Source organism: Magallana gigas, chromosome 4 (genome assembly GCF_963853765.1).
Source record: "Magallana gigas chromosome 4, xbMagGiga1.1, whole genome shotgun sequence".
Lineage (NCBI taxonomy): Eukaryota > Metazoa > Mollusca > Bivalvia > Ostreida > Ostreidae > Magallana > Magallana gigas.
Window position 1 is genome coordinate 374,376 of NC_088856.1, and position 26,796 is coordinate 401,171.

The 26,796-nt window shown below is 35.5% G+C and overlaps 4 protein-coding genes across 5 annotated transcripts in view; 3 read left to right on the plus strand and 1 right to left on the minus strand.

Moving 5' to 3' along the window:
• The window catches only part of LOC136274309 (interferon-induced protein 44-like), a 110,960-nt gene that overhangs the window by 68,735 nt on the left and 15,429 nt on the right, over positions 1-26,796 (plus strand). The window lies entirely within an intron of this gene.
• On the plus strand, positions 147-7,219 carry LOC136275167 (uncharacterized). The gene is made up of 4 exons (XM_066083490.1): positions 147-739; positions 5,122-5,261; positions 5,514-5,620; positions 5,975-7,219. Exons 1-4 carry the CDS (start codon positions 147-149, stop codon positions 6,845-6,847), a joined length of 1,713 nt encoding a protein of 570 aa, XP_065939562.1. The 3' UTR covers positions 6,848-7,219.
• On the minus strand, positions 6,523-9,317 carry LOC136274307 (uncharacterized). The gene is made up of 6 exons (XM_066080758.1): positions 9,178-9,317; positions 8,395-8,662; positions 8,027-8,166; positions 7,573-7,776; positions 6,996-7,218; positions 6,523-6,660 (listed from the first exon to the last, which is right to left on the minus strand). Exons 2-5 carry the CDS (start codon positions 8,589-8,591, stop codon positions 7,001-7,003), a joined length of 759 nt encoding a protein of 252 aa, XP_065936830.1. The 5' UTR covers positions 8,592-8,662; positions 9,178-9,317; the 3' UTR covers positions 6,523-6,660; positions 6,996-7,000.
• On the plus strand, positions 14,709-26,477 carry LOC105345733 (interferon-induced protein 44-like). 2 transcript variants are annotated; one of them, XM_066080760.1, is made up of 8 exons: positions 14,724-14,816; positions 15,375-15,597; positions 21,969-22,515; positions 22,927-23,012; positions 23,681-23,878; positions 24,099-24,245; positions 24,820-24,991; positions 25,190-26,477. In XM_066080760.1, the coding sequence occupies exons 2-8, from the start codon at positions 15,583-15,585 to the stop codon at positions 25,498-25,500; spliced, it is 1,476 nt and encodes a 491-aa protein (XP_065936832.1). In that variant the 5' UTR covers positions 14,724-14,816; positions 15,375-15,582; the 3' UTR covers positions 25,501-26,477. The 2 variants fall into 2 exon arrangements, with proteins under 2 accessions (XP_034306975.2, XP_065936832.1); XM_034451084.2 differs by lacking the exon at positions 15,375-15,597 and having other exon boundaries at positions 14,709-14,816.

Genomic DNA, 26,796 nt, shown 5'->3' on the forward strand with positions numbered 1-26,796 from the left:
TTCATCAGCATCGTAGGGAGCAACACAGTGACAGTGTAAACAGCTTAAACTGTAGTTTTTGCCAAAGACTTTTTGTAAGGAAATTCAATTTAAAGAGACATTTAATATCAGTACATGGACTTCATGGTGAACAATTAAGTGAAGCAATGAGTTCTAAAAGGAAGCTTGTTGACCGGGAGATGTTTATGCAAGCAAAGAAGCCAGTGTACGTACTTAGTGACTTCTACGAAAACATCTCATCAGATGAAGAAGAAACCTTGGACAAAACGAACACTGCTGAAGATGACCTCGAGCATCTTTCCATTAGTTCTTGCGAGTTCGCGGAGCTGAGTAGTGTGGACGAGGCGTTCGTCGAAGAAATCTTAGGTGAAGGCAACATTGATGAGCAGCAAGTGCATAATGAAGAAGACGGGGACAAACGAGTGCGTAACGAAACTGATGTGATTAGCGACAGTCCTAGCGACGATTGCAGTGACGTAAGTGATGAAAGTAAAAAGACTGATGAAAACAACAACGTCACAATCCGAGAACGATCGGCAATATGCCTAACATTAAACAAAACGGTGATACGCAAACCGGACGGGACAGAAGAAGAAATTAGAGACTCTAAAATCGTATATTCCAAGGACTTAAATCCAGAGGACATCGATTTCAGAGATGTGGTCAGTGAAATATTACGCGAAATTCCCAAACATTTCGAGCACGGCAACGTAAGAATTGTCAGGGGGGATCTGTCTGTGTAATAAAACATTGGTTAAACTGACTTGTATATATCATGAACTGTATATATGAACTGCGATGTACAATTTTGTTTAATGTTTTATTTATTTATTTTTGTTGTAAGTTGAATTATCTGGCTGCATTTTACATATTTATGAGTGACCGATACCCTGCTTAATGTGTAAAGAGTAATATTTTGTATAATTATCCTAAGTTAGATATTGTTTAATTGCAGATTTAATTATTATTATTCATTTTGAACGGAGTCAAAACCTTAAGTAGGGGGATGTGTAACGGTATTTTAAAATTATATTATTCTTCTGTTTTAATTATTACGTAAGTTATTTATCATTGCTCTCCGCGAGCAATGTCATTACGTAATTGACCCCGTTTAGAAAGATTGCTCCTCGCGAGCAATGCATATTATGTATATATAGGACGGGCACAAATTACGGGGAGTCTTACTATTTTTCTATTGCGGGAGATACATGTGCAGTTCAGCCAGTGATGTTTTGATATTTTATTTGTGAAACTTTGGATTTTTATCGTAATGTGAATAAACTGTTAATAATTAGGTCTTTCCACCTTTCAGGTGAAAGACCTTTTGTATTTCTTATGTTTTTAGGTCTTTCCACCTTTCAGGTGAAAGACCTTTTGTTTTTCTTATGTTTTTTATTATTATTATTATTATTCTTATTTTTTTTCTTCTCTTTTTTTCCAGGGACAGCTTTTTTATTTCAAGAGATATTAAAACAATTTTTTCTTTATGTTATTGGCCATAAAAAGTTATGGTACCAAATGACCCTTTGCTTGATAATTCCCAGAACTTACAAAGTTATTGCCCTTGTGTACGAAAAGCTTGTTATCGCTACTCCTCTGAAACCATAAGAAATAGAGACTTGGAACTTTTACCAATGTCTTCAGTACACTTAGAGGGTTCTTCAATCTACTAACACCGAAAGGATCCGAGACCCCCTTCTAGTAGTTATTGCCCCTGAAAGTATTTGAATTTCCATAAAATCACTTCCAACTTTTTTATTATTTATCATAGAGACTTCGGACCACTTGGGATGGAAGCGTCTACCTTGGCCGAACAAAATGACATAAAGGTCAAAGGTCAAGGTCATCTCAAAATCTCTTAATTAATGGGTTTTTAGATCTCTTTTGTTTAGTGTAGTAAAGAAAAACTTTTTCATGGATGCAATAGGACATCTTAAGACATTTTAAAATATATACCCTTGGCTCCTTCTTTTAAATAGTTACAGAGTTATTGCCCCTTTTGTACGAAAAGCTTGTTATCACTACTCCTCTGAAACCATTAGAGATAGAAACTTGGAACTTTTACCAATGTCTTCAGTATACTTAGAGGGTTTTTCAATCTATTCATACCGAAATGATCTGAGCCCCCCTTCTAGTAGTTATTGCCCCTGAAAGTATTTACATTTCTATAAAATCACTTCCAACTTTTTTATTACTTATTATACAGACTTCGGACCACTTGGGATGGAAGCGTCTACCTTGGATGAACAAAATGATATAAAGGTCAAAGGTCAAGGTCATCTGGAAATCTCTTAATTAATGGGTTTTTGTATCTCTTTTGTTTAGTATGGTAGAGAAAAACTTTTTCATGGATGTAGTAGGACATCGTAAGACATTTCAAAATATCACCCTTTGACCCTTACCATGTAACAATTATAGAGTTATTGCCCCTATTGTACAAAATGCTTGTTATCACCACTCCTCTTTTACCGTTAGAGATAGAGACTTGAAACTTTTACTAATGTATTCAGTATACTTAGACGCTTCTTCACTCTACTCATACCGACAGGGTCCAAAGTCCTTTTCTAGCAGTTATTGCCCCTGAAAGTTTCGAACATTCAATAAAAAACACAAATAACTTTTGAATCAATAATCATAGATACATTCGACCACTTGGTATTGAAGCGTCTACCTTGTCCGATGAAAATGACATAGAGAAAAAACTTTTTCATGGATGTATTAGGACATCTTAAGACATTTTAAAATATAGCCCTTCGGCTCATACTTTGAATAATTACAGAGTTATAGCCCCTATTGTACGAAATGCTTGTTATCGCTACTCCTCTGAAACCATAAGAGATGAAGACTTGGAACTTTTCCCAATGTATTCAGTATACTTAGATGGTTCTTCAATCTATTCATACCGAAAGGATCTGAGGCCCTCTTCTAGTAGTTATTCCCCCTGAAAGTTTTTAATTTTCTATAAAATCATTTCCAACTTTTTTATTATTTGTCGTACAGACTTCGGACCACTTGGAATAGAAGCGTCTACCTTGGCCAAACAAAATGACATAAAGGTCAAAGGTCAACGTCATTTAGAAGTCTTTTAATTAATGAATTTTCATATCATTTGAAATACAGAATTATAGTAAGGGTTTCAATAGCTTGCTGGATTGCGCAATAAGGTATTCAATTGGGTCAGCCAGGTATCACATCAAGTCCTGTGGTTACTCAGGTGGAACTTGTTATTCATTTTGTACAAAGACAGCTAGCCTGTAGAACACTCTCTTCTATTGTTAGCTTTACTGTTTATACGATTGTGTAAAGAATATTCACTTGGCTCAGTTTTGTTCATAGTAAGTGGAAAAAAATTCAGAAAAGTAATTAGATAAATCTTTACCGTTATATACAACATGGAATTTAAAAAAAAAATGGCTTGATAATAATAAAAATAAAAAATCTCTTTTAAAACCATTGATCAATTAATGGCCTTGTGGTTTTCCCATTTTATAGTACAACATATATCTTAGGTATAGTAATGTTTTGTAAATCTTATAGAGCAATCTAGCAATTCATTAAAATATTAGGTGGAAAGACCTCTAATTGTTCTCGAACAATTAGCCTACTAGTTTATTATTATTATTATTATTATTATTTTTTTTTTTCTTCTCTTTTTTTCCAGGGACAGCTTTTTTATTTTAAGAGATATTGAAACAATTTTTTCTTTATGTTATTGGCCATTAAAAGTTATGGTACCAAATGACCCTTTGCTCGATAACTCCCAGAACTTACAAAGTTATTGCCCTTATGTACGAAAAGCTTGTTATCGCTACTCCTCTGAAACCATAAGAGATAGAAACTTGGAATTTTTATCAATGTCTTCAGTACACTTAGAGGGTTCTTCAATCTATTCATACCGAAAGGATCTGAGCCCCCCTTCTAGTAGTTATTGCCCCTGAAAGTATTTACATTTTTATAAAATCACTTCCAAATTTTTTATTACTTATCATAGGGACTTCGGACCACTTGGGATGGAAACGTCTACCTTGGCCGAACAAAATGACATAAAGGTCAAAGGTCAAGGTCATTTGGAAATCTCTTAATTAATGAGTTTTTGTATCTCTTTTGTTTAGGATGGTAGAGAAAAAGTTTTTCATGGATGTAGTAGAACATCTTAAGACATTTCAAAATATAAACCTTTAACCCTTACCATGTAACAATTATAGAGTTATTGCCCCTATTGTACAAAATGCTTGTTATCGCTACTCCTCATTAACCGTTAGAGATACAGACTTGAAACTTTTACTAATGTATTCAGTACACTTAGGCGCTTCTTCAATTTATTCATACCAACAGGGTCCAAAGTCCCTTTCTAGCAGTTATTGCCCCTATAAGTTTCGAACATTCAATAAAAACACAAATAACTTTTGAATCAATAATCATAGATACATCGGACCACTTGGTATTGAAGCGTCTACCTTGTCAGATGAAAATGACATAAAGGTCAAAGGTCAAGGTCGTCAAGCAATAAAAAATTGCAAAGTTAATCGTTTGACACTTTTTTAAATGAAGTAACGCAGAAGAAATATTTTATTCTATTGAAGCAATCTTATTTCAAACATAAAAAACAATGAGGTGGAAAGACCTCTAATTGTTCGAGAACAATTAGTCTACTAGTTCTACTTTGTGTTTCTATTAAACTAAAGCGTATGCTTTAGAGGTTGGAGCATTATTATCTCAAGGAATTAGTTAAAATATGAGTTAATTACCTGTGGATTTCATAGTATAGAGCCGTTTACCGCTCGACGGCGCTACACTGAGCTCGTTTTTCAGACGAGCAGACAGAGAGTACAGTAATAATGACAGGTTGTGCAGCTGTCATTTCAAAGATGGGAAGAAAGAATTTGGACCTACCATTTTTGCATATAGCAAAAATGTGGGGTATTTTCAAGAGGTGTACACACCTAAAAGGTAATAAAGTGAAGTAGAAGGACTGCATGATAAACATTGATTTATTATTGCATTCAAGATAATTACAGTTTACACCAGTTTTTAAGAATAAAATGTACTATATGATTCAAACAAAGTTATATATATGAAAGTAAAATGTTAAATATTTCTCTGATTTATTAAATTTTCTAGAAAGAAAGTGGACAGTGTATCCTCCATTTCCCACCAGATGCCAAGTGATTCAGCTTCAGGGTCAGATGTTGGACATAATCCCGCTCTGGATCACAATTACTGTGACCATCATGATGACACACAAGATCATTCACATGAGGGTAATTAAAAATAGTTATAAACATAATTATGATCTTATATTAAAAAACATCATTAAAAAATATATTGATAATTAATTCACAAACAACTGAATTTTTATTGACAACACTCTGCAACAGAAAAAAGACTGATCAGAAAAACTAAAATGTTTCTAATTACAATCAATTATAAATGAAAAATTAAAATGTATGAGAGGATCAACTAAAAATATATTTGTATCAAAATGAGTGAATCTTATGAATTGCACATTACAGTGTCAATCTTAAAGAATCAGATCGCGAGTCTCCAAGAAGAAATTGAAAATATGAAAATACAAACACCCAAAATGTCAATCAAAGATATAATAAATGACACTGAGAAGGTAAGTTACATAAATGGAGTCATGGACATTTAAAATTTTAAATGCTTCATTTTGTAGAGTTATAATTGTTAAACTTATATGCATGTGCATAATGAAATACTTGTTATACTAGAAAAAGAAAATAAATAAAAAATGACAGTGCATACTAAATTGTGTTTGTTGTATATGTAAGTACATTTTAATGTGGCTTTGACACTGACAAGAAAAATGTATAAGCTTTAACATATAAAGGAGTGGCCTTTAACAAATAATATGAAATGTACACAACATAATAAATTGGATACAGGTGGTCAGGACATACAGTTATCAACACTGACAATGGCCCGTAAAATAAAAGACTTAATTTGTTTGTAGATGTTGCTCTACACCTCATTCCCAGCTGATGTGTTTCAAGTTGTTGTCAGTATGCTCTACAGAATGGCACCATTTAACTATTACTCTGGTTGGGCTGTGACCTGTTTTTCCATTGAGGACCAATTGTTAATAACATTAATGAAGCTGCGGCTTAATTATCGTGACTTGGACTTGTCGGTACGATTTACAACAAGCAGGGCAACTGTGTCAAATATCATTAACACTTATGTTTCAGTCTTGCATGAAATCTTCTTTGACAGCATTCTTAAGGAAAAATGTATTCCAAGTCAGATTAAGTGCAAAGGATCAATGCCCAAGTCCTTTGAAGAGTTCGCGTCAGCTCGAATAGCTATGGATGCTACCGAGATTATTCAAGATGTGCCATCTGACATGAACTCACAGTCCATGTCTTACAGTAGTTATAAGAGCAGACATACTGTCAAGGCAGTTACATGTGTTTCACCCAATGGTGCACTTGTGTTCTCATCTGACTTGTACCCTGGTTCAACTTCAGATGCAGCCATCGTTGATCACTGTGGAGTGTTGCAGCAGCTAAAAGCCGGAGATCTCATATTAGCCGATAAAGGTTTCAACATCTACGACAAACTTCCTTCTGGTGTCTCCTTGAATATTCCACCATTTCTTTCACAAAAAGCACACTTCACCAAGGAGGAGGCAGCATTATGCTACAAGATAGGAAAAGCCAGGATTCATGTCGAGAGAGCAAATGAGCGCATCAAAAACTATGAGATTCTTAATCACATTCCAGCTCAGTATCGACACATGTCTACTAAAATATTTCAGTTATGCTGTTGTCTCGTAAACATTCAGGCACCACTTCTCAAGGAAATTTCAGATAAATACGAAATTTAAATAATTATGCTATTAAAGATATTAGAAATGTTTCAACTTGACAAGTAGTATTGTTCTTTTATTTACAGATGTAAAGAAAAACCAAATTCTTTATTAATAACTAAGAATGTTCATCATATGATCTTATCGCATCAGTGATATAACTAACCTAATTTACTTCAGTGATTCCAAAAACACCATGAAATAAAAGTCTATCATGGCAGAAATGTTTGGGGCCCACATCTTGTCTTTTACAATTCTTACAATCTGCATGTCTTTGGTTGTCCATATCACTAAATCGCAACACTCTGTACCAGTCAGGTAAAGCTGGCCCTGGATTTGATGCCAGTAATCATGTGTTGTCTTTAACGACAAACTTCCATTGTTATCAACTGAAAATACACACATATAGATGTATATATATATATATATATATATATATATATATATATATATATATATATATATATATATATATATATATATATATATATATAAGTAAATTTAATTTTGGTCAAAGATAAAGAAGTTTATCAAATTAAGAATTTTAATATTTGTCTTGCATGTACTACTTTCATACTGATTTTGGTGTAGTTGATGCAATTCATTACAACTTAATTCAATAAGCAACATATGCCATTACATAAACATTTTCATGCATTCTCTCCTTACTTTATAATATTATGTGATGCAAAAAAGATAACAAAGTGTGCATACGATAAGATTTGTATAAATTATCTAACTACCCAAGAAAAAATCTTTGACGGAGGAGCACGCCTCCATTATGGTCTTGACCTTAGCTGTGAATGGGCACTTGACCTCTATGATAGTCGGTAGAGTTGCTGGTTGGTCGTTCTGCTGAAGGTGGACAATGTCAGTTTTATGAAAATCTCCTTGGACAAAGCCATCAGGTGATGCACCCAAAACACCTGATTCGTGAAGCCAAATTCCTGAAGTACACAAGTAGTAGTATGTACACAAATGAAAAAAAAAAGTTAAACAGCCTAAACAAAGTAAAATTATAAATATCTGTAATTTGACTTCGAATAGTGATAATATTGACATTAAAGCTGTGCTAATTGCAGAAATAAAACATTCTCATTTCATGTTTAGTCTCTTAAGATAATTTCAATCATCACATCATATATAAAACAAAAGTGGTTCCCATCTTGTGATAGAGCACAATAACACAAAACTTGCCTGTCTGCAAAACGGTGACTGCACCAGCTTTACAATATTCCTCAACACCCACTTTCTCATGCGTGATACCCCACTGAATAGGAGCTCTTCTTTCCAAATTATAGGCACTTAAGATTCGTTTCTTAAGGGACTCTGTCAATCTACAAAAGAACAATCAGATCTTACAATTCACTATTTCAAAATCAGTCATACATTTACCTTTCAAAGTCAAATTATATAATGCTACAATGCTATAGAAATAAAATAACATACATGGCACCTGATCATACTTGTGTACAGTATAAATGTTATAAAATCACACTGTATTTAAAAAATATATTTTGTTGACATTTTAAAATATTTTTTGGGAGTGTTGGGGTGTTAAATACCTCTTTCGTCTAATCGCTTCAATAATTTGTCCAAAGTTAGACGCAGTAAATCGAAGCTTCCTTACAGCTGCCCACAAAGAGTTTTCTCTCTGACCAGTTGATGCGAATGCTGCCTCCATTATCTTCTCTGGAGAGAGAATAAGATGTTTTCGAAGCCATGTTCTACTGTCTTCAGCATTAGTGTACCCCTCACTCATCAGTAAGTCCTCAATCAAAGGTACTGGACTTTCCTCAGACTTTGGCTCCTCAGAAAGAATCCAATGTAAAGCTACAATGCATTTTGTTTAATATATATTAGTATTGATAAAAGCAGTGGTGAATACTATTTTACATATGGATTTTTTTTCTTCAATTTCTTAATTTGGACACCTGGATTTTTGAATAATAATCAGGTACATGACAATAGATACCAAGTTACTTCAAAGTTAGACATTATCAAGATAAACAAAATTCAAAACAAAACCATCAAACTGCAACATCAACAATAACATAGAATTGGAAACTGAAACAAATAAATAAAAGTAATCTCCAATGCACAGAATGGCAACCTGTGAAGCGCCCCAATTGTCCCAGCTGATGATACAAAAATGATCTGTCTTCGTCTGTTACTTTTTTTTTCAATGCTCTAAACAATTTAGCATTAAAAATATATATTCTTATTTAATATATATATGGTTATCAACTTTGTTAACTCTCTCTCTCTCTCTCTCTCTCTCTCTCTCTCTCTCTCTCTCTCTCTCTCTCTCTCTCTCCTTAGCTAGCAGTTTATTTATAAATACATACTTGTACTCCTGTTGCTTTGGTGGATACAGGTCAGACATAGTAACAGTAGATTTCGGTGGCGCTGACTTTGGATGCTTCAGCCAACTACATTTAATGTCGGTTTTGCTCGCTCTTTTATAACTGTAAATGAATATAAACTTTTCTCTATCAAGATAAATATGATTAATATGAACGGAACACATCATTCTTATGTATACTGAATGGTTTGTAAAATAATTTCAATTCTTTTTAAAAATGACAAGTTTTAAAATTAAAACATATTTTTAGCTTTCACTGTACATACCTTAAATCCATTTTCATAATTAAATAAAACATGTTTACTAAAATAATGGGTTGATTTTTTAAAAAGTAAACAGTGCTGCAGCAATATGATGGCACTTGTATTGTCCCATCGGGCACTGGCAGGTTGCATCTTTTACCACTCCTGTATCTTCATTATCCAAAAATATCTACAAATTCCAAATTAAAATTAATGCTTGTAATGTGTCTCTGGATATTCTTTGCAACATTTTTTCATTCATTATTTGTTAAAATGATTATAGTTTTTAAAGCATATGCAACTCAAGGGCCTTTGTGAATAAACACATTTAACATGCGCAGATCCAGGTTTTTTTTCCAGGGGGGGGATCCGACAATTTAGCTTGACAGAAAGGTCTGAGGCATATTTATTATGTAAATTTTAATTTGCAGGTGGAGTCTAGGCACCCCCTCTCCCCATCTGGATCCGCGCATTATCATTCACGAGAAACCTGTATTACATGTACCTCACCCCCCCCCCCCTTCCCGTCGCTTTTTCGAGAGCACACCTACGCAAACCCACACGCCTTTATAAAATGCCTTGGTTTGTTTATTTTTCAACAGGTACAAAACTCTCGCTAAACAAAAGTGTGCTCTTTGGATTTTCTTCGCCATCAGAAAAGTTCTAGAAAAGTGAAGAATGTTGACATGACATTACCTGTACTTTGTACGACGTGTCCCTCATAAAGGCCTGCACACATGCAGTAATAACGCGCAGTTCGTCGACAACAAATCGTAGAACTCTCCCGCTCTCCACCGCAGCCTCGCTCTTCCTTGTCAACTTAGTATGCCCCTCAACGTAATTCACCCAATACAAAACTGAAAGCGCCATTCTCAACCATGTACCCGGAAGTTGTCTTTCACGCGAATTCTCGCTAGTCACGTGACGAGACTTACAGACCCTATTAGGCCAGGAAAGCCCAAACTAAAATGGAAGTATCCTCATGTAGTGTAGATTCAAGTTTGTTCAAATCATGGTCCCCGGGGGTAGGATGGGGCCAAAATTTGGGGATCGAGTTTTACATAGGGATATATAGAGAAAATCTTTAATAATCTTCTTCTCAAAAACTATTGGGCCAGAAAAGCTCAAATTAAAGTTGAAGCATCCTCAGGTAGTGTAGATTCATGTCTTTCAAATCATGGTCCCTGGGGGTAGGATGGGGCCACAATGGGGGATCAAGTTTTACATAGGAATATATAGAGAAAATTTAAAAAAAAAAATTCTCAAAAACTATTAGGCCAGAAAAGCTCAAATTAAAGTTGAAGCATCCTCAGGTAGTGTAGATTCACGTTTGTTCAAATCATAGTCCCTGGTGGTAGGGTGGGGCCACAATGGGGGAATGGATTTTTACATAGGAATATATAGAGAAAATCTTTAAAAATCTTCTTCTCAAAAACTATTGGGCCAGGAAAGCCGAAATTTGAGTGAAAGCATTCTCAGGTAGTGTAGATTCATGTCTTTCAAATCATGGTCCCTGGGGGTAGGATGGGGCCACAATGGGGGATCAAGTTTTACATAGGAATATATAGAGAAAATTTAAAAAAAAAAATTCTCAAAAACTCTTGGACCAGGAAAGCCGAAATTTGAGTGAAAGTATTCTCAGGTAGTGTAGATTCATGTCTTTCAAATCATAGTCCCTGGTGGTAGGGTGGGGCCACAAGGGGGGAATGGATTTTTACATAGGAATATATAGAGAAAATCTTTAAAAATCTTCTTCTCAAAAACTATTGGGCCAGGAAAGCCGAAATTTGAGTGAAAGCATTCTCAGGTAGTGTTCATTCAAGTTTGTTCAAATCATGGTCCCTGGGGGTAGGGTGGGGCCACAATAGGGGGATCAAGTTTTACATAGGAGTGTATAGAGAAAATCTTTAAAAATCTTCTTCTCAAAAACTATTAGCAGGCAAAGCTCAAATTAAAATGGAAGCATCCTCAGGTCGTGTATATTCAAGTTTGTTCAAATCATGGTGCCCGGGGGTAGGGTGGGGCCACAAAAGGGGAATCATGTTTTACATAGGAATATATAGAGACATTTTTTTAAAAATCTTCTTCTCAAAAACTATTAGGCCTCAAAAACTAGTAGGCAAGCAAAGCTCAAATTAATATGGAAGCATCCTCAGGTAGTGTAGATTTAGGTTTGTTCAAATCATGGTCCCTGGGGGTAGGGTTGGGCCACAATTGGGGGATCAAGTTTTACATATATAGGAATATATAGAGAAAATCTTTAAAAATCTTCTTCTCAAAAACTATTAGGCCAGGAAAGCCCAAACTAGAATGGAAGCATCCTCATGTAGTGTAGATTCAAGTTTGTTCAAATCATGGTCCCCAGGGGTAGGATGTGGCCAAAATTGGGGGATCGAGTTTTACATAGGAATATATAGAGAAAATCTTTAATAATCTTCTTCTCAAATACCATTTGGCCAGAAAAGCCCAAATTGGCGTGTAACCATCCTCAGATAATGTAGATTCAAGTTTGTTCAAATCATGGTCTCTGGGGGTAGGGCGGGGCTACAATGGGGGATAAATTTTTTATACAGGAATATATAGAAAAAAACTTTAAAAATCTTCTTCTCAAATACCATTTGGCCAGAAAAGCTCAAATTGGCGTGTAACCATCCTCAGATAATGTAGATTCAAGTCTGTTCAAATCATGGTCCCTTGGGGTAGGGCGGGGCTACAATGGGGGATAAATTTTTATATATATAGAAAATCTCTAAAAATATTCTTCTCAAAACTATTAGGCCAGAAAAGCCCAAATTTGAGTGCAATCACCGCCAGATCGTATAAGTAGATTCAAGTCTGTTTAAATAATAATCCAGGGGTAGGGTGAGGCCCCAATGGGGGATGAATTTTTACATAGGAATATATAGGGAAAATCTTTAAAAATCTTCTTTTTAAAGACTATTTGGCCAGAAAAGCTTAAACTTGTGTAGAGGCATCCTTGGGTAGTGTAAATTCAAGTTTGCAAAATCACAGTCTCCAGTGGTAGGGCGGTTTGAATTTTTACATAGGAATATATAGAGAAAATCTAAAAATATTCTGGGAAAGTTTTCAGTACTAAACTCAGTACTGTGAAAGCACAGGTAATGCAGATTTAAGTTTGATGAAACCATGATTCCCTAGAGAAAAGTGGGGCAACGAAATGTGGGGGGGGGGGGGGGGTATATAGGAATAGAAAAAAATATTGTAACAGGTACAACACCAAAAGGGGCTTGGTATTTACCCAAAAAAAAGAGGTGGATACAAAGTGGCAGATTTTCAATTTTTTTTAGCAAGATCTACTGTACTTAGTTGTCAAGATATTTTGATACTGTAATGCTAATTTGATCAGGCAATTATTGCTCAGGTAAGGGATGTGGCCCCTGGGCCTCTTGTTTAATTATTTTACATCAAACTGATCATGTTGATTGCTTCTAGCTATCAATATATATATATATATATATAATTGCCGAATCATTCCTTTAAAAGGAATACTTGTTGTTAGTTATTTCCACAGGGGTCAAGTCCGTTTTAACATTAATTTCAATGAAACTAATGTTAAAACGGTTACATTAAAATTAATGTTAAAACGGGCTTGGTCCCTATGGTTACTTCGGAAAAACCTGCGTTGCCTAGAATGGACATCTTCAGGGGATGCATCTCAAGATCTGAGAGGGAATGGGGGTGGGGTGGACAAACAAAATAATATTACCCCCCCCCCCCATCGGGAAATATTCCTGGATCTGTGAATGGTCTCGTAACCCAAATTAGACTATTCACATCTGCATATCCATGTCTATGAAATAAATTTCTCTCTCTCTCTCTCTCTCTTTCTCTCTTATAATAGCGAGCGCAGCGCCGGCGCGAAGCGAGCTCTATCGGCAAGGCATGTGTGAATAGATAATTCGGACTAGTTGCACATTCATTCAACGGATTTTTTTGGCGTCAGTAAATCGGACCAGTAATGCCTTGTTTTAATCGTCCCAGTAATTCCCTGTTAATATGGTTTCCCATTTCACACTCTCACGAGAACAAGATAAAAGACTATGTACATCATGCATTGTAAAAAAATAATTCCATTACATAAGACTAACAGAGTTGTCGTTCCTTCGAGTGACGTCACAATGGATTTCTTGCACATTGATCCCACAGAATTTTTCGGCGTCAGTAAATTTCGACCAACAATGCAATTTATCAATGTCGGACGATCTCACTAGACTTGATTCCTTCTCGCGAGAATCCAAGTAAAACTTTTGAGAAACAGATGAATTGTGTAATTTCAAGAATATCATGCTTTTTAAGTATTTCACTTAGTTTTTTTTTCAGGGTTTTTTCAAAGAGACAGACGACACTTGACCGACGTGAACTATGACGTCACAATAAGGGGAAATTACTCTTAGTAGTTATTGTAAATCTGCTGAAATATAAATACCAAAATCTTCTCAAAATCTTGCAGAGCTAACGAATGGGGACATCCTTTTTTTTTTAAATAGGAAACAGTTGTAACTTGCTCTCATTTGGCAGCATCATTCAAAAAATATTTAAAAGCAAAATGAAAAAGAAATTCTCAAAATCAGGGAAATTCTAATCCGGGTGAGGAATGGTGAGTGCGTTGTATGCATTTAGCTCTTTAACTTCTCAATAGTATCTTTATTTTCACATTTATTGCATCCTCCCGGGGGGGGGGGGGTCCAAAACCGTTTTTCTTATATGATCAGCAAATTTTTCTTTATACGTAAATTATATTTTTTTGTAAACGGGGGGGGGGGGGGCTCTATGATAAGTCAATTTTTATATGTAAGTTTAAAAAAATGTCTGCTGCAAGAAAAGAGGAAATAAACTGCAATGAACATTATGTTAAAATCTTTTTTATTAAACAACATTGTATCTGAGATAAATTCTATTTAGATAAATAAACAATTTCATAAATTATGAATAATGAAAATTTCTTAGAAAAAATAGGCATGTTTATATTTTATTTTGCATTCAAATTCATTTACGTTACTTTTATTTTTATTGATTTATCATAATTCATTATTTGATCATATGCTGCGCTCGCCCCAACGGTCGCACCGTAAAACATATTAATTAACTTATTCAGATTGAATATCTTATTCGACCGAACAAATAACTTATTCGTCTGAACAAATAAGATTTTTTTTTCATCTGGCCCTTCCACGCCGCCGTAAAATATATCCTAATCAGCATCGTTTATCCTGTTTTTGAGGACCGTTTTTGAGAAACTAGCTATTTGCACTTTCGGTTTTAAGAAATTCTTTGGAATGTAAATCGAAAGTAAAACGCGGCTTGCGCGATCATCACCCATTGAACACAGCTCACAACAGATCGAGACCTTTGTTTGCGTGTAAGTAACTCTTTTTACAATCCAATGGCATGCATCATTTTATCATTGATTTCAATGATTATGCTAGCATATTGTCGTGAGACGAGTGAATAGTATCAATATTTATTGACAAGTATGTGCATGTACACACAAACCATAGAATACACAGGTCAAACTAAGACTTCGGAGAGTAGTCTGGTCTGTTCCAAGTAGTGAGGGTTTGTATACATATATATTAATATATATTAATAGCACCCCGAACCCGATGACAATAGTAAGATAATATAACGGGTACTTGTACCACACTCCTCCCCTCCTTGAAAACAAATGCATAAAATTGATTGATTGAAATATAAACAGAAATATTGATGATTCCTAAAGATAGACAAACAAATTTTAAAAAATGAAATGCACATAGAACATTTGCAAAACACATTAACATCTATTCATTTATGAAAAGTTATAGTCCGCATATGGAAATACTGATTTAAAAAATTAATGTTCATAAAGGCGGGCCGCATGTCCTGATGATGCCAATATCTGTATCCTCTCGCTGCATAGTGTCAATGTCTTCTGCAGAGTACCCCTCAATCTAAAATCAAATGGCAATTTGGAATCATCTTGTAATTTGGTTGCAAGGATGTTGAAAGCATTGTCTGGTTTTCCCGTCTAAAAAATGTCTGCTGGGGCACATGTCCTTGACAGGGTGACCACATCGTCTACATCCGTTGCGAATCTTGACCATTGATTATGGGCCCTTACACAGTAACCACGTCCACCACACGGAATGCTTTGTTCCAAGGTAACTGGTATGTTTGAAATGGTATTGGGGGGAATAACTTGACTGGAAGGCAAGGTGACTCTAGAGATCCACCTCGCAAATGACTCTTCATCCTTACTTCGCTCTGTAGGTACTAGACAGCCATTTAGAGAAAGAGTCTTGTTGTTAAGGTTGACAATCCCATGATGAGCCTCCAAGAAATCGAGTCTTATTATGGTGTCATCATTCATAGCAACAGCGCAACAGTCCCAGGTAAAAGAAAGGGCGCCAATTTGAATCTTTTGTTTGCAGAATTTAAACCCCATTATAGTATGTCCTCCTATGCCCTTCAGTTTAACTACTTCATGATTTCCACTCTGGGTTTTAACATGCTTCCTGTTGACTAGGGTCAGCATTGCTGCTGTGTCTATAATGGCCCTTAATGGCGTTGAATTGAACTTTGCATCTATAACTAGGCTTTTTTCCTTTCGACTTTCTCATCATAGCTTCAAGAACTTGGCCTTTCTGTTCGTGGAACAAATCTAGGCCTGTCGATCTGGTCCTTTGGTGTTTAAACCCTCATACTTAGCACTACCCATTCCTACACGTGAGAGCGAGGGTGCCCTACGCTGTGAATGGGTCTCGTGCTGTTGATAGTAAGACATTGCGGATGACTTGTCTTCTTGACCATACTGATGGCGCATAGGGCTCAGATCACTAAGCCTGCAGACCATCTAAAAATCTTCTTGCGCTCCCCCTCTCATATTTGGGCTTGGTGACCTGAACCAATATTGTCTGCTGTCAGGCCCAGAGTATTGATTTGGCATTCTTAGATTTGTATTTAGAGTTTCAATTGCCTTGGAAAGAATGTCAATTTGTTCCTGCAAGTTACCAGTGGAACCTGTACAAGCTGTCTTATTTGAATCATCTTGAAATGTGACTTGGCGGTGATAGTAGGCATTAGCTCCTCCTCCAAAGAGTGCTCTATCATTGGCTAAAGCAGTTTTAGCAAACTTTAAAGCTTTATGGATGGTACGAGGTTCCATATCCATTGCATGTCTTGCCGCACTTTTCTCTCTGCAGCCTCTCAGGAAAGTCTCTACTGCCATCTCTTCTATGATATCACCCTCACATTCCTCATAAGCATCTAATGTTAGGGAATAAACTCGCTGAGAAAATTCTTCCATTGCTTCATTTTCATGTTGTTTTAAGAATGAAAGTTGTCTGCGAGCTACAACTTGAGCCTCCGTTGTACTGAATCTCCTCTTTAAATACTTCTTGAGGGTATTGTAGTCATTGTGTACATTAACTCGATGGGAATATTCCAATGCAACACCCCCCAGGCAGTCCAGCAACCGACACAACTTCTTATTGTCAGACCACTGTCTCCTACCAGCTGTTCTTTCAAATTGGTAGATGAAAGCTTCCCAATTAGGCGAGTCAGTTCCTTTGAAGGTGGCCATTTTTGGTATGTTTGTGCTTTTGCTTCTGGATCTATCTCTTTGTCTTTCATTTCCATGCTCAGTTCTGGCATTGACTGGAAGGTCACGAAACTCCGGAATATCTATATTCAAATGGCTTCTTGATCTGTCCCTTCGACTCCCATGACCACGTTCAGTGCTGGCAGCAAATTGGGCGTTTCGAGGTGCAGAATCACCATTATCTGATGAGGATCAGCTGGATCTGTATCGATGTCGCTTTCTTCTCTTGGATGATGTGCTTTGACTAGGAGCAGCTACGGGAGCCATTGACCCCACTGTAGTGCTGGCTGCAAATGGCACGGTCGGGGCTGAATTTACTACACTGACTTTTGGCATTGATGATACATGCATGAGATCCTCAGAGACTTGAGGTACATCACAGTGTAAGATTGTCTGTTTGCTCATGGTAGGCAGGCTTCCGGAAACTGAGAAAAACCTGGTTGAATCGCCATGCAAAATATTATCCAATGGCTTTACACGGGACATGGAGTCAGCAGCTAACGAGAACGGCACAGGTTTTCCACAGCTACCCGAAATAGGTGTACTTGTTTTCTGATAGCTTGCTCTGCCATCTGTGGTTCCCTTGGGAAAAGTTCCTTCTGCGGCTGTTTGATATATTCCATTTGATGGGATAGCGTCTAGCAATTTGTTGATATTGTCTTGTTGATTTTTTGGACTGAATTTCTGTTGCTGTTTCTCTGTACTGTAAGCTGCCATTTGGTCAGGTTCCTGAATTATCTCCTGACATTCCTGGACTGTTTCATTACTGGCTAGGGTTGAGTCCTTCAGGGATTTCATCTCCTCTGCAATTGTCTGCACTGACTGTCCAAGCTGGAAAATAATGGTCTCCAGACGACTAAGGCGCATTCCAGATGACGTTTGGTCTGCAGGCAAACCACTATCTTCTTGGGGGATCGGCAACGACTTTGGTATCTTAAGCAATGACAATTTGTTTTCCCGTATCCACTGTTGAATTGTTTCTATGGGAAGTTGAATTTCAGCAGCTAAATTTTCCTCTGTAACTTCTTCAGTTTCACGCAGCTTGATAATTCTGGCTGCTTTCTTCTCTCCAACACCCTCCAATGTCCGCAACTCTTGAGCACTGGCAGCATAGATATTGACAGCCATAGTTGTACAAATGTGTGTAACCGTAATATTTGAGAAAAGGTTTATAACGCAAAACAATTTCAGAGTCTCTGACCCTACCAACCTACTTTATATATAAAGTAATGTTGAAATAAGGGCAATTATTTCTCAATAAAATGTTCCTAACCTTTAATATCACACAAAATATATAACGTGGCTAACTTTTTATTAAAATTTCCCAAATAATCCTAAGAAATTGTAAGAATAACGTGAAATTTACCAAAAACTTGATTTGTTTACAAACTGAGTTTCAAAATGAAAGTACTTTCGATTGCGATGACCAATTCCGGTCAGGCGGTCACGTGCTTCCGTCTTGCTCAATTCCAGTCCAAAATGGCTAGCACGTGTTTTGTGCAAAAATAGCGAACTACAAAAAATTCGTATCTTCCAAATTATTTATCAGAAAAAATATTAGATAGATTGAAAACGTTCAAAAACTAAAGGGGAACACGTTAACCTACACTAATAAAGAAACACGTGTCAAAAAAGGTGAATTTCCGACGAAACACGTGCATGAGCTGAGTGAACTGAGTCAGTGCCGATAGTTCAACTGACTCGGGGAAAAAAATACAACAAATTGTAGATCCGTGTCCGGGCGACGCCAGATGTCGTGAGACGAGTGAATAGTATCAATATTTATTGACAGGTATGTGCATGTACACACAAACCATAGAATACACAGGTCAAACTAAGACTTCGGAGAGGAGTCTGGTCTGTTCGGCTATTGGTACTTTGCGGAACGGAACGGAACCAGTTAAGAGGCCCCTAACGGGGAAACTGAAATTTAAAAAAACGCCATTATTTCAATTAACCCCGTCTTATATGGAATGTTTTTTTCTCAAATGTTGATGTTTTAAAGTACCACAAGTGTATTACCGGGTACATGAAATATGCCACGCATTGCCCTATGAGTCATTACACGTTTCTTTCCCTAAATAAACCCAAAACGAACTGGGGTTTTTTCAGATGCAAGATTGACCCTGAACATATAAATTTGAGATTAAAACCAAACTCAATAGATCTATGCGCAACATCGATTAAAAAAAATTGAAGTAATCTCTATTCTCAATAATTTTCTTCCGGTTCCGTTCCGTTCCGCAAAATACCATTACCCGTGTGGATATTGGTATTTAACGGAACGGAACGGAATCTTTCAAACTTACTAAAATATAAAAACATATCACAACAACTTCTCGCCGTTTCTATATTCTTTCGAAATAAATGAAGAAATCTAATAAACCATTTCATCCATTCACACATCTTGCGTCTGTGCATATCATTCCAGCGGCGTTTGTTTGCTTGTGTTCTGTTCCATGTACGTAGTGAGGGTCTGTATATATATATATATATATATATATATATATATATATATATATATATATATATATATATATATATATATATATATATATATATATTAATAGCACCCCGAACCCGATATATATATATATATATATATATATATTAATAGCACCCCGAACCCGATGACAATAGTAAGATACTATAAAGGGTACTTGTACCACAATATTGATAAAAATAAATACTAACTGCATGTTAATTAATATATAACTAAACAGCTCACTATTTCAGGATTCGTCCACACGGGCTCGCCACTTGGTCTACTTTTTGTCCTCTTACTATGTGGCCACCCCTTATACTATAATTGCACCTTGTGTGTTTTAGGTATAAAGGATGGTCACATATCAAGAAGACAAAATAAGTCCTTGATTCTTTGAGACTAAAAATTTCTCACTCAATTAAATGTAGAGAAGTCAATCATTTTTTAGTCTCAACAAATCTTGCTGACATTTTGCAAGACAAAGGCAAACAGTTCACATAAGCTATACAGGGTTTAAGTTTACTATGATGGAAAAAGTGACATTTGGACAGGTTAGGACCACTTGATTAAATTGGATACAATAGCATGGGGGGGGGGGTAATTAAGAAGGTGATAAATAAATGAAAATAATTCACTCTTTAGAATAGAAATATATGACTACTTTTTGTTAGCAACTTTTTTTTACCCCACTGTTAGTGAGATTGGTCTTGAAGATCAATCTGAAAAACTACAGACTTGTAGAAAAACTTGCTAACCAAAAGTTATTGTATTTGATATACTTTTATGCAGATTTACTTTAAAAATTTACAAAAACATTTTTAAAAAAGAGATTTTTAAACTTCAAATTTATTTATAACCAATTTTGAGCAATATATTTCTAGCAAGTTAACGAGTTATTATGTCCACTTTGTCACCTGCTCCATAGTTGGTTTATGTAAAGGAGAAAATCAGAAAACTGTCTATTCTGTGTGAGAAAGAACTGTTCGAGGCCCGAAGGGCCGAATACAGTTCTTTCTCTCACTGAATGGACAGTTTGAGAATTTTATCCTACTTAAAACATTTTCTCCATTGTTATTTACTTAATAAATTGTCTCAGGTGTTGGCTTGAATGATTGCTTAGATTACGTAACACTATTTATTTTGTATTTATAAAAAAAAAACAGCAAAAGGGATGAAAATAATGGTGTATTGTTGAACTTAATGGACAGTGCCATGTAAGTTTATATTTATATGATACCCAAGGTGATTTCTGACTACTTTCTAATTCTGGGTAAAACTCAATGAGAAAAGATGTCTTCATCAGATTGAGAAAGTATATTTTTGACGCAATCAAAATTTAGAGATCCAGAAGAAAGTGTAAATATGGATGGCATTTTGAGTGATATTTTAGACATGGAAAAAAAACAACAACAAAGAGTGAGTGAAATATTCATGGAAAAGGAGGAAATTCAAGTGAAGGAAAAGGGGGAAAATCAAGAGATGGAAAAGGGGAAATTCAAGTGATGGTCAGTGTGAAAATAAAGATGAAAATGTACTATACCTGTGATTCCAATAGCAGTGCACCTAGTGAAATTAATATAACCTTTGGAAATATGTCTTTCTCATTCATCTAAGGCCTAACAAAAAAATGGTTTGCACATTTACAGAACCATTCATTGAAATGGTCAGCATATTTGTTGTGCATGTATGCCTTTCTCTGGGGATGATAAATTCATATTGTTGTAAAATAATATTTTGAATACTAATGTTTTTATGTTTATATCTGAATTAAAGTAAATTTTCCTAATTGTTGAGGACCATGTGTGTGTATTGCTTTCAACATTTAAAACCTGTACATTAAGTTACCTGTAGCTGTACATAAAGTTGGAGAAGCTGTCAATAAAGTTAAGAATCGAAGTTTTTTCCACTTAATGTACAGCTACAGGTAACTTAATGTACAGGTTTTAAAAATCCAAATATATTACGCTATATTATGTACCAAAAACATAAAAGATTACATAACAAAAATGTTTTAATCTGAGACAATCTTTCAGAAATCTTTCTCGCCCATTACAGTAATTGATGCATTTATATGAGGTAAGAAGGAATGAGCAGTTCACGTAAAAAAGAACTAAGAATAAACCATATGTTAGATCTAAAGAATTTACAATGCAGTGTAGTTCATATATATAAAAAAGAAAAGAAATAATTAAAGAATGATAATTTATACAAGTGTTAAATTAATATGATGAAATTCCAGATTAATCTAACTTTGTGTGGCATTTTCCCCTTTCTTATATTGATGAAATCATGCGCCGATTATTTTTGTACATATTAATTTTTTTTATTTCAAATATAGCCCGAAAACAAATTACCGGTACATGTAATTAATTTATATATTTAAACACCATTCAATGCAAAAACTATATAAAAAAAATTAATCGATGTCTGATAAATGTTATTTTTAGTCTAATTCCATTTTTGGAAATATGACGGAACTGTTGAATCAGAAATACAGAGATCAGTTGGTCACATGGATCGGTAAGACCTGTCACTTCCGGCTGTTGTACAAGATCAGCAGGGACGGATGTTCCGCTCGGACGTTTCACCAGAAGTGTGAGGGTCAGGGCGCCACGGTAACAGTCCTGTACAACACAAACAACACGATATACGGTGGCTACCTGTCACAGAGCTGGAACTCTAATAATGTATTCATTAGTGACCCAAATGCCTTTCTATTCCGGCTACAGTATAATGGATCATCCAGTCCATTGAAGTTCCCAGTCAGCAGTGCAGCCTATGCTGGGTATGGACACATAAATTATGGTCCTGTATTTGGTGATGGTCATGACATCCTTACTTTTTCTGGAACTGGCAACTCTTCCGGAGGCTACTTTTCTCTAAATGGATCTGTCAGTTCTATAGGAAGTTCTTACAGCTTAAACGGTCAGAGCAGCAACTCAATCACTAACAACAATCTCCAAGTGACTGATCTGGAAGTTTATCAAGTCTTAGGTAGATCTTCATTTCTATTCTATGCTTTAATTTTTTATTTCCTTTAAGATAATTTAAAGAAAATTTCTTTTGGAAGAAACAATTTCAGGAGGATAAAGTTACTACTTTTATGTGCACTATAGAAAGAAAGCTTACCATTTGGACTAGAACCATGCAATCCTTCCCTTGGTGGTTTTGAATCTTACTTTAAAAATTGCATGCTCAATTCACTTTCAGATCCATTGTGTATGATAATCAGCGGTGTTGTATGTTTCCTAATTGATGTGAACCAAAAGGTTTGCATGGTCATTAACAAAAAGTGGTTAGAAAATTTGGGAGATAATTTTTGAATTTTTTTTTCATTTTTTAAATAATCAGTTTAAAAAAAAAGGATGGAATAACTATAACAATTTGTTATGGATTTGTTTGCAGATGGACCTGATCCAAAGAAAACAAAGATGGCTGAATCTTCACTTCTAGACAAACCATGGAGAAAGTTTTCAGAGTTTAATGCAGAGGTGCAGAATTAGTTTTGTACATATTATGATGGCAATCCATCACCGAAGCATACTGTATCATAGATTTTCCCACTAAAAAATAAATATTTTCTTCATGGGTTCATGTTTATGATGAACCATTCATAGCAATATTTAGCGAAATCTGATAAAACATTGATTACTCATAATAATGGGTGGTAAAAGTTAGCTTCCCTCAAAACTACTTGGCAAATTTGTGTGACTGGTGTGTATCTTTTTGAGAAAAGGGGGGGGGGGGGGTTCAAAGATTGCAAAATTCATTACCCCATTATCCCCCAAAAGCCATACATTTGAGGTATAAACTGTAAAATCTTAGCAAGGGGGAACTACTATAAACAAGTAGCAAGTTTTCTTGGGAGAATTAAAGTTCCTATAGGGGTGGGGGGGGGGTGCTGCTTTACAACACTGGTAGTCAGTAAGCCAAACATCACAGCGAAGGAATTTAATTGCAATGTGATTTTTTTAAATTTTATTTTGTATTTGCACCATAAATAATATATAAAGCATTTTTTTTCTTTGAATTCAAAAGTGGTTGATTCTGTTTAAAAATATGTTGGTAGAAATAGAAGTTACTTGATAGCTCATTAATTTATTCATTCAATTTACTGATTTAATGTATATCCAATTGATTAAATATTTAATTTATAAAGACGGCAAATAAACTTAAAGAAGAACTGGTGGACTATGGACCAGACAGTAAGACAGGTGTCACAGCAGCAAACATCCTCCTGATTGGTCAGATTGGTGCGGGAAAATCAAGCTTCTTTAACTCTGTCAACTCAATATTCCGAGGGAAAATCACCAACAAGGCGCGGAGTGGAAGCTTTGAGCATAGCCTCACCACTGTCGTAAGATTAAAAATTCAAATTTATAAGTGCACAATGCACGAATTAAGTCCCTTCTTGTTCAACAACAAAAACATTTCATTGTTATTTTTTTTAAATCTAAATTTTTAACTGTTTATTTTTTAACATGACAGGAAAAGGCCTGTTAGACTTTTAAGACTTGTCTTTAGATAAAGATTTTAAGAGAATATTATCATGGTAAAACATAGATAATTTATTTCAGTACCGCAAGTATAACGTCAAGGACCATAACTCTGGTCAGACTCTGAAGATTCGCCTGTGTGACACCCGCGGTCTGGAGGAGGACTTTGCAATCGACTCCCAGGAAATATCTCACATACTAGATGGCAACATATCGGACAGATACCAGGTATGTCAGTACAGATACCAGGTATGTCAGTACAGATACCAGGTATGTTAGTACAGATACCAGGTATGTTAGTACAGATACCAGGTATGTCAGTACAGATACCAGGTATGTTAGTACAGATACCAGGTATGTTAGAGAAGGGGGGGCAGGTAGAAGTTATACATGTAGGTGCGCTCTCCTCAGTTTTTTTGTTAAATTGAATCAACTTGTCTTAAGGGAAAGGTAATATACTTCAGAAATGAAATTTTCACCATAGGACCCCCAAAGACTGGAGGCCTAATGTATATAACTTTAAAAGAGAAACTACTTTTGAAATGGAATGGTATAACAAATACTGTATACCAGTTTATTTTTTCCCTGTGAAGTTATTGCCCTTCTACAATTTCAAACAGTTTCGTTCCGTCTTGAATTCACCCAGACATATTTGTGTTTAATACCATGATTTGATATAAGACATTGGGATTCGCACCGTCTTAAATTCGCCCGCTGACAACGAGGGCGAAAGGGGCGAAAATAAAATGGGGCAAATATTTCCCTGTATTCAGTAGCCGAATGAAACAATCTTTATTTTCAGTTTAACCCCTCAGCACCGTTCACTACAGAGACGTTTGGGTTCATCAGGAACCCCCATCTCGGGGACAGGATTCACTGCGTGGCTTTTGTAGTGGACGGAAGTACTATTGATGTAATCCCAGAGAAAATCCTCAAACAAATGAAAGCAATGCAGAGTCGGATCAACCAGAGAAGTAAATACAACTTGCACATATTTAAAAGATTGAAATTATGAATTTTCTAATGCATTTATGGATATTGTTTTGTTTTTAATGACTAAACAATTGTACATGTGTAATATCATTAGTCAGTCTAGTTTAGTATTAGTCATCATGGATAACAATGCAGTCAAATTACTATGTCTCACGTACAGTTCTTTTTTAACAATGCAGACATCCCTCAAGTGGTGTACCTGACAAAGCTAGACAAAGTCTGTCCAATGGTGGAGGAGGATGCCGGTCACATGTTCCACAGTTCAGCGGTCCGTGAAGCCGTGGATAAGATAGCAGACGTCATGGGACTACCACGTGGTTTTGTTCTACCAATCAAAAACTACGAAAGTGAAACCATTTTGGATCAGAATAGAGATATCTTGATTTTGAAAGCTTTGAAGCAGACAGCAGATTTTGCTGACGACTACATGGAAGAACAGGTTGAAAAAATGGCGGCGGAAAATGGACAAGGAAGAAAAGAGAGAGAGTAAATGGTAATGGCACCATTTAAGAGACAGCTTTTATTAACAACATAACCGAAGACTAAAAAGTTTATAAAAGCGAGTTGATAAATTGTTGGCACAAAATGGACAAGAGAGGAAAGAGAAACAGTAAATGGTGATGCACCATTCCAGACAGTTTTTTAAACTGAAAGACTGTGAAGTTAATACGAAATGAAAATACCAGGTATGTTGACACCAAAACTTATCAAAACAGATTTAATAGGAACAGATTTACAGAGGGGAAAAATATCAGTTGCCAATGATTTAACTTAGGACAACACTTGATTCATCATTATGTACATCATATAACTTGTGATTTAATGATAAGTTTATCTTATCAAAACTGTTTGTGCAATATTATTGTTTTTTATTCTAAGTAAAAAAAAAAGCATAGTGTCTTTTGTTTTTAGTTTGTATTATATTAGCGGGACCTAAATACAAGGACATTTTATGATATAAAAAAAAATTGTCGTGTTATTTTTATCTGCAAGGAAACTTTTGACATTTGGATCACTGTGTATTGATACAGAATGACATCACCACTGGAAAGAACAAGGGGCGGTAAGCATGCATTGTTAACCCAATATATTTTTTAGCTCACCGAAGCGAAGTAGGGGGACGCTTATGCTATATTGTTGGTGTCGGAATCCGGACCTGGTTTTATTTTCAAACAAGTTCAATCTTTGACAATTCCATTTTCTTTTATGTCGGGCATTCAATTTTTAATATATAGTGTCAAAATTGTCACCAATATTCTTTAATAGAGTTATCCCTCTTTTGATCAGTGAAATTTTTCCTTATATCACGTTTTTTCAATGAAATGGTCACATCCCCAACAGAATTGAATATGGTCACATGCAAACAACACAGTAAAAAATTTAACAGATTAATTAAGGTGCTATGGGACACCTTCATATTGTAACATTTCTGATCGAAATAAACAACAAAATCAAGTACATGTATAATGTTATAACTCTTTTCTTTCCTGAAATTGTTACCTAACAGCATAGCGCAATTGGTTAGAACGTTGACTACAAATCTGTAAGTCGTTATATGAATCCTGCTTGGGCTTTTATACTTTTTACCTTTCAAAATTTTTTAAAACTAGTCTTTTGTTTTGGTCAAACATTGTGAAATTTGAAAATTCTAAAACTGAGAAAGTATTTTATTGTGTTCTATTATCCATATTACAGTCATTTCAAGCATATCTTTTACAACATATACCATAGCATAGCATTGAAATTTCATTGCATAGCATTGGAATCTCATCCCATAGCATTGGAA